Genomic DNA, 7731 nt, shown 5'->3' on the forward strand with positions numbered 1-7731 from the left:
CAGCTGTCTATCGTGGTCTCTGATTGGGAACCATACTTAGGTATTTTTTCCTCCTTTCGTTGTGGGTAGTTAACTTTGTTTGTGGCACTTAGCCCTGTTGAGCTTCACGGTCGTTATCTTGTTTTGTTGTTTTGTTGGCGACATTTATCTTAAATAAAAAGAAATGTACGCTCACCATGCTGCACCTTGGTCTTCTTCCAGCAACTGCCGTGAAAGAACTAGCCACCACAAAAGGACCAAGCAGCGTGGCCAGGAGTATGAGACCACCTGGTAAGAGGTAGAGAGTTGGTTGGTCGACCCAGGGTGAGTGCCAGAGCCCGCCTGGGATTCAATTGAGCAGTGCGAGGAGGGATACCGGAGAATGGAGTTGGCGACACGTACACGGCTAGTGAGGAAGCCCGAGAGGCAGCCCCAAAACACTTTTTGGGTGGGCACACGGGGAGTTTGGCTGAGTCAGGTTGGAGACCTGAGCCAACTCCCCGTGCTTACCATGGCGAGCGTCGTACTGGTCAGGCACCGTGTTATGCGGTGGAGCGCACGGTGTCTCCAGTGCTCCTTCACAGCCCGGTGCGCTACATCCCAGAAGAGGGCACAACAAAACCTTTTCCCCTCCAAGAGACTGAAATTATTTAGCATGGGTCCCCAGATCCTCAAAAGGTTCTTCACCTGCACCATTGAGAGCATCCTGACTGTTTGCATCACCGCCTGGTATGGCAATTGCTCGGCATCTGACGGTAAGGCACTACAGAGGGTAGTGCGAATGGCCCAGTACATCACTGGGGTCAAGCTTCCTGCCTTCCAGGACCTATACAATAGGCGGTGTCAGAGGAAAGCCCATAAAATTGTCAAAGATTCCAGTCACCCAAGTTAGACTGTTTTTTCTGCTACCGCATGGCAAGCGGTAACGGAGCACCAAGTCTTCTACCCCCAAGCCATAACACTGTTGAACAACCAATAAAATCGCCACCGGACAATTTATGTTACCTCAACTAACCTGTACCCCATGCATACTGATTCGGTACCGGTGACCCCTCTATATAGGCTCATTATTGGTGTCCCTGAACAAAGGGGGGATCAAAATCAAAAGTAACAGTCAGTATCTGGTGTGGCTACCAACTGCATTAAGGACTGCAGTGCATCTCCTCCTCATGGACTGCCTCATATTTGCCAGTTCTTGCTGTGAGATGTTACCCCCCCCTCTTCCACCAAGGCACCTGCAAGTTCCCGGACATTTCTGGGGGTATGGCCCTAGCCCTCACCCTCCGATCCAACAGGTCCCAGACATGCTCAATGGGATTGAGATCCTGGCTCTTCGCTGGCCATGGCAGAACACTGATATTCCCCGTCTTGCAGGAAATCATGCACAGAACGAGCAGTATGGCTGATGGCATTGTCATGCTGGAGGGTCATGTCAGGATGAGCCTGCAGGAAGGGTACCACATGAGGGAGGAGGATGTCTTCCCTGTAACGCACAGCGATGAGATTGTCTACAATGACAACAAGCTCAGTCCGATGATGCTGGGACACACCGCCCAAGACCATGACGGACCCTCCACCGTCAAATCGATCCCACTCCAGAGTACAGGCCTCGATGTAACGCACATTCCTTGGACGATAAACGCAAATCCGACCATCACCCCTGGTGAGACAAAACCGTGAAGTGAAGAGCACTTTTTGCCAGTCCTGTCTGGTCCAGCGATGGTGGGTTTGTGCCCATAGGCGATGTTGTTGCCGGTAATGTCTGGTGACACCTCCTTACAACAGGCTTACAAGCCATCAGTCCAGCCTCTCTCAGCCTATTGCGGACAGTCTTAGCACTGATGGAGGGATTGTGAATTCCTGATGTAACTCGGGCAGTTGTTGTTGCCATCCTATACCTGTCCAGCAGGTGTGATGTTCGGATGTACCGATCCTGTGCAGGTGTTGTTACACGTGGTCTGCCACTGCGAGGACAATCAGCTGTCCGTCCTGTCTCCTTGTAGTGCTGTCTTAGGCGTCTCACAGTTTGGACATTGCAATTTATTGCTCTGGCCACATCTGCAGTCCTCATGCCTCCTTGTAGCATGCCTAAGGCACGTTCACTCAGATGAGCAGGGACCCTGGACATCTTTCTTTTGGTGTTTTTCAGAGTAAGTAGAAAGGCCTCTTTAGCGTCCTAAGTGTTCATAACTGTGACCTTAATTGCCTAACATCTTTAAGCTGTTAGTGTCTTAACGACAGTTCCACAGGTGCATGTTCATAAATTGTTTTTGGTTCATTGAACAAGCATGGAAAACAGTGTTTAAACCCTTTACAATGAAGATCTGTGCAGTTTTTTGGATTTTTATTAATTATCTTTGAAAGACAGGGTCCTGAAAAAGGGACGTTTATTTTTTGCTGAGTTTACATATTACCTCAATTAGCCCGACTAACCGGTGCCCCCGCACATTGACTGTGTACCGGTACCACCTGTATACCGCCTCGCTACTGTAATTTTCACTGTCATTTTACTGTTATTTTTATTTTGTATTTCTCTACTTATCTATGTTTTACCAAATACTTATGGGCTTGTAAGTTAGCATTTCACTGTATGGTCTACACCTGTTGTATTCAGCACACGTGACAAATTAACTTTGATTTGATTTGAAATATGTAAAGAGACATGACAGTCCATCATTACTTTAAGATATGAACTTTCAGTCGAAAAAAATATCAAGCGCTATGATGAAACTGGCTCTCATGAGGACTGCCACAGGAAAGGAAGACACAGATTTACCTCTGCTGAAGAGGATAAGTTCATTAGAGTTACCGGACTCTGACGGAAATCTGTAATTTTGGTCTGATGAGTCCAAATTTGAGATTTTTGGTTACCAACGCTGTGTCTTTGTGAGATGCGGAGTAGGTTGTCAGATGATCTCTGCATGTGTGGTTCCTACTGTGAATAATGGAGGAGGATGTGTGGTGGTGTTGGGGTGCTTTGCTGGTGACACTGCCAGTAATATATTTAGAATTCAAGGCACACTTAACCAGCATGGCTACCACAGCATTCATCAGCGATATGACAACCTATCTGGATTGTGCTTAGTGGGACTATCATTTGTTTTTCAACAGGACAATGACCCAACACACCTCCAGGCTGTGTAAGGGCTATTTGACCAAGAAGGAGGGTGATGGAGTGCTGCATCACATGATCTGGCCTCCACAATCACCCAACCTCAACCCAATTGAGATGGTTTGGGATGAGTTGGACCGCAGAGTAACAGAAAAGCAGCCAACAAGTGCTCAGCATATGTGGGAACTCCTTCAAGACTGTTGGAAAAGCATTCCTGTCACGCCCTGGTCTTAGTTATCTTTGTTTTCTTTATTATTTTGGTTAGGCCAGGGTGTGACATGGGTGATTTATTGTGTTTCGTCTTGTCTAGGGGTTTTATTAGATTAATGGGGTTGTGTTCAGTTTAGTTGTCTATGTAAGTCTATGGTTGCCTAGAGTGGTTCTCAATCAGAGGCAGGTGTTTATCGTTGTCTCTGATTGGGAGCCATATTCTTTGGGTATTTTGTGGGTGATTGTTTCCTGTCTTTGTGTTTACTGCACCAGATAGGGCTGTTGTATTTTGATAGATTACATAAAATCCTTGAAAGATAACAAAATTCTGATAATTTACTGGTAGACATCTAAAGTTTCCAGTAATATACCCTCCCTTTATAACCCTAGTTATGTGTTCAGGGTTGTTGTTTGACCCCTACTTTATTCTTGGAGAAGGAATTTCTGATGATCCCATCAGAAATTTGCAGCGTATAGACTTTTGAAGACCTTACTGTGTTGAGTAAGAGTAGGCTATTGACGCAGGGAGGTTGATTTAACACTATAAACCTCACATTTCAAATACAAGATATAAGGAAGTGCTTGCATTGCTCTTTGTGTTCATCCTGTGCCCATATTAAAAACTCCTCAATAAAACCTTGTCAGCTATCCTTATATGAAGGGACACATCGCAAAAGTAGATAATTTTTTTTCTCATCCAGAGTTCATTTTTAATAGAAGGCCTATCTGAAGCAATCTAGTCATATCTGGCATCATAAACATTGATACCCCATTTGGGGATAAAAATTGCAAGTATTGGTTTACACTCAAGTGTATGCAGAGCAGAAGGAAAGACTGTTAACCATGACAACCTTGCCAGTGAGTAAACACAAGGGTGAGCACCCTTGATGAAATGGTGTTCTAGGAGAGGAATGTCATATATGACAGGCACTTGACCACACAGCTAGGTTACAGCTCAGCTCCCTATCAACACATTAGCTCCAGCATTTGCGCATGGCTAGTTACGAAACTGAGCTCTATACATGCAGGATAAGTTGTTGTTTTGGGTCAAATGCCTTCAGTGACTGACACAGTATTTTGGCCAAATACTGGACCGATCACCCATTTGTGTTGCCATAACAGCCGTCTCCAGAAAGAAAAAGACTGGTTGCTCACAGGTTACACTGAGGAATTGAGAGCTTCTTCTTTTTCTTTTTTTGGATTGTTAAGCCATGTATTCTGCCCTCATATAGCTGTCTGTTTGTGTTGTCATCAAGTAGTAAGAAAGGTTTTCCTTATTGAATCAAACTTGAGACAAACTGTAAAACTGTCAAAAAAACAAACAATTAAATGCAAGAAATTACATTTATTTATCATTTTCATTTATTTCTCTTGTTTAGGTGATCAAAAATAAATTCATATTTTTCTCAATAATTCACACATCGTTTTTACAGACCCTGACAAGTTCTTGATAAATAAGTACAAAATACATTGGTATTACCACAATAAATATCATAATAAATATATTAGTTAAGTCTCTACAATTACAAAAAGCAAAGAAATGCAAATAAGTCAACATATAGTCTATGGAAATACTGTGATGTTACAGTCCCTGATGAAATAGAAGTCACCTACTACAGTTGAGTAAGACCCAATCAGGGTTGTCAAAACATTATGCAACAAAACAGGTCTCTCAATAAATGGCAAGGCTACACAAATACCCCCTCCTAGATCTGTGACATACACAGATGGCGTACTAGCACCTTCTCACTTTTGTCACAGATGTGTTAAAATATTATGAGTCCAAAAATAATAAGTCCAAAAATAATATGAAAAATTGTTCTTACACAAAGAATTTGGCAAAAGTAAAAAAAAAAAAAAAGAAGTGTAAAGCTTTGGTTAAATGCTACATAGAGAGACTAGTCTCCCAATACCTAGTTTAAAGTGCATATCACAGTGAGAGAATGTGTTGTCGTCATTTTCCAAGTCACATTGATGGTTTGAATAGTTCTTGGTATACACATGAATACCAACAGTATAAACAGACCTGACAAACAGTTATGTCAGCTTACTAAATGGAGGGGAGTCTTTTGTTTCAAATGATCAGATCTTTAAAGGACTAATCCAAGTAAGGCTACTAGGTCCTTCTCATATTGATTGAGACAGGTAAAGCTACTTAAAACGTGTGTTACTATCAACCATCAAGGTCATTTTTAAAGAAAGCAATTAATGGAAGACAAGATGAAAAGATAAATGAAAATATACATAATTATAAAAAATATACAGATTTTGATAGAAGTTTGAGTACCAAATAAATGTCACTGAGCAAGTAATTTACTAATATAAATAAACAGTATAAAGTGTTGATGCGCATCATATTGATAGGATTTCTGATTTGTGTAAGCAGAACCTTCACAATTGATCAAGGTTCGGGTGTTGGATTGTCTCTATGTGGTTTGGGTTTCCTAGTCAGAGAGTGACAGACGCGCAAAGACGGTGAGGCGTTTGTTGCCAGCCCCATCAAATGTGGGGGACTCTGAACCGCTGGTGCTGCCTGTGCTGGTGTAACTATCCCGATCTGAGAGAGAATCTTCAGAAGAGAAGCGGTGGAGGTTTTGCTGGGTGATGTAGACGTTGTTGCGGTCCTCCATAGCGTACGATTTGTTCAGAGTGTCTGGGAAGTTATTTCCGTGGCCACAAACGCAGCGTGAGGGCTTCTGTGGCTCAACTATCATAGGGATGTTGTGGATGTCACCAACACTGGGTCGGCTCTGACAAAACTGAAATGTGTCGCGTTGGGTGTCATTGAACACTGGGGAGAGAATGTCCGCAGGGGGTGGTGACACCGAGGGCGCCCGGGTGAAGCCAAGGGGGTCGTGGAGCGCAGGGGGAGGAGAGCTGCGTGATCCCATGAAACCTGCGAAACTGACGCTCTGACGGAGCTGACGTGGGCTCTGATCAGCAAGTGCTTGGTTGTGGAACTTTTGGGTTAAGGGGGTGAGCTTCTCTTCATGAATGAAGTGACAGCGGGCTCCATATGGGCAGTAGCCAAAGTTGTAAAAGGTGCGGCAGGCCTCCGTTTTGTATTTTGGGTGCCTGTATAAACCACGCAGCTCAGGCTCTCCATGGGCAAACTGACACTTGCTCCCATATTTACAGCTGCCGTTCTCCTGGAAACTACGGCACAGTTCGGTCTTGTAACGGTTGGAAGGGAGAGGTGTCGGGTTGTTCAGTGGGGGAAATCCAGGCGGTGGAGGCACTTCATCCAGGGTCTTCATTTTACTGAAGGAGAGTACACTGGATTCGGTCAGACTCATGGAGCGGTCAGGTCTGAAGGAAACCTGTGGTTGACTTGGAGCCATCTTGCTCCAAATGTCAAGTGGCCAGGGGGTATCATCGTTCAATTGCTCAGAGCTTAGACTATGGCTCTTTGGTGAGAAGAACGAAGTTGAACGGTTGAGACGAGGTACCATCGGTTGAATTTGTTTCTGGGTGAATGGTTCATCTAAACCCAGATTGATCAGATTCTGTGGAGAGAAATATAACAGTCAATAAATCACGTTATAACCATATAATAGCCTACTCACGATGCAGAATTGTAGCATATGCTCTGCTCCTCAGAAACGTAATCGTTAAATATGTTTTGTGAATATTTCAACATGTAATCAAAGTTGAAAGTAGCCAACAACTAATAAAATAGTCTAATTGTGTTTTTTTTTACGCACCAAATGCATAACCATAGCTTATACTACTGATCTGAACATAAATATAACCCCAGTGAATAAAACTTACCCTCGTGATAATATCGTCGATCATATCTGACATGCTTCTATGTATTCTTGTCCGTTGAAAAGTTTTAGTTCGCCTGTCACTTTCAGCTGCAAGACACGGGCGATTGCGCTGCGCTGTTACTGCAGGACTAGCCCTTTTTATAGTTTATTTAGGGCGGCAGGCGGGGTTTCCTGTGCTATCTTCCCGGACACCACTCCCGTAAAGTTTCATACACAGCAACCAGGGTTTGTCGTAAAGCCATGTTTTTGTATTTTTAAATAGCTGTGAAATGTTTCAGTTTCCTCAACATTCAAACATGAACGCATCATATAGACTAGGGCTACATAATACGCCCACAAGTAGTGACCCACTTGTTCATTCTTTTCCTATGTTCATTCGATTTTAAATTACGATGACGACTGGTTTTAGGATAGTAGGCTTAATTAACTACTTCGTCCCTGGACACATTTCCCCCCAAGGCTGTTACCAGAACCACCCCAGACTTTTTCCTCATTGGTTTCTATGCGTGAGACCTGCTCTCTGTTTTTAATTCTGTCTTTAATAATATATTTTCCAGTCTTTACTTTCATTTCCAACAGTTATAGGCTAGCCCTCAAAGGGGGGAGAGATAGTTATTTATATACCCTTAGGCTATAGGAATATATATATGCCAATGTGCA

The 7731-nt window shown here is 43.5% G+C and overlaps 1 protein-coding gene across 1 annotated transcript; it reads right to left on the reverse strand.

Moving 5' to 3' along the window:
• Window positions 1–5659: 5659 nt before the first annotated feature.
• Window positions 5660–7195, reverse strand: LOC115137056 (mRNA decay activator protein ZFP36-like). The gene is made up of 2 exons (XM_029673073.2): window positions 7073–7195; window positions 5660–6807 (listed from the first exon to the last, which is right to left on the reverse strand). The coding sequence occupies exons 1-2, from the start codon at window positions 7103–7105 to the stop codon at window positions 5746–5748; spliced, it is 1095 nt and encodes a 364-aa protein (XP_029528933.1). The 5' UTR covers window positions 7106–7195; the 3' UTR covers window positions 5660–5745.
• Window positions 7196–7731: the final 536 nt, after the last annotated feature.

This window comes from Oncorhynchus nerka, linkage group LG11, assembly GCF_034236695.1.
Source record: "Oncorhynchus nerka isolate Pitt River linkage group LG11, Oner_Uvic_2.0, whole genome shotgun sequence".
Lineage (NCBI taxonomy): Eukaryota > Metazoa > Chordata > Actinopteri > Salmoniformes > Salmonidae > Oncorhynchus > Oncorhynchus nerka.

Bases quoted from the DNA above. Each gene is read 5' to 3' on its own strand.
- LOC115137056 (XM_029673073.2), bottom strand. From the start codon at position 7,105: ATGTCAGATATGATCGACGATATTATCACGAGG. The intron at 6,808-7,072 runs GTAAGTTTTATT...TTCTCTCCACAG, and splicing joins TCGACGATATTATCACGAGG to AATCTGATCAATCTGGGTTT.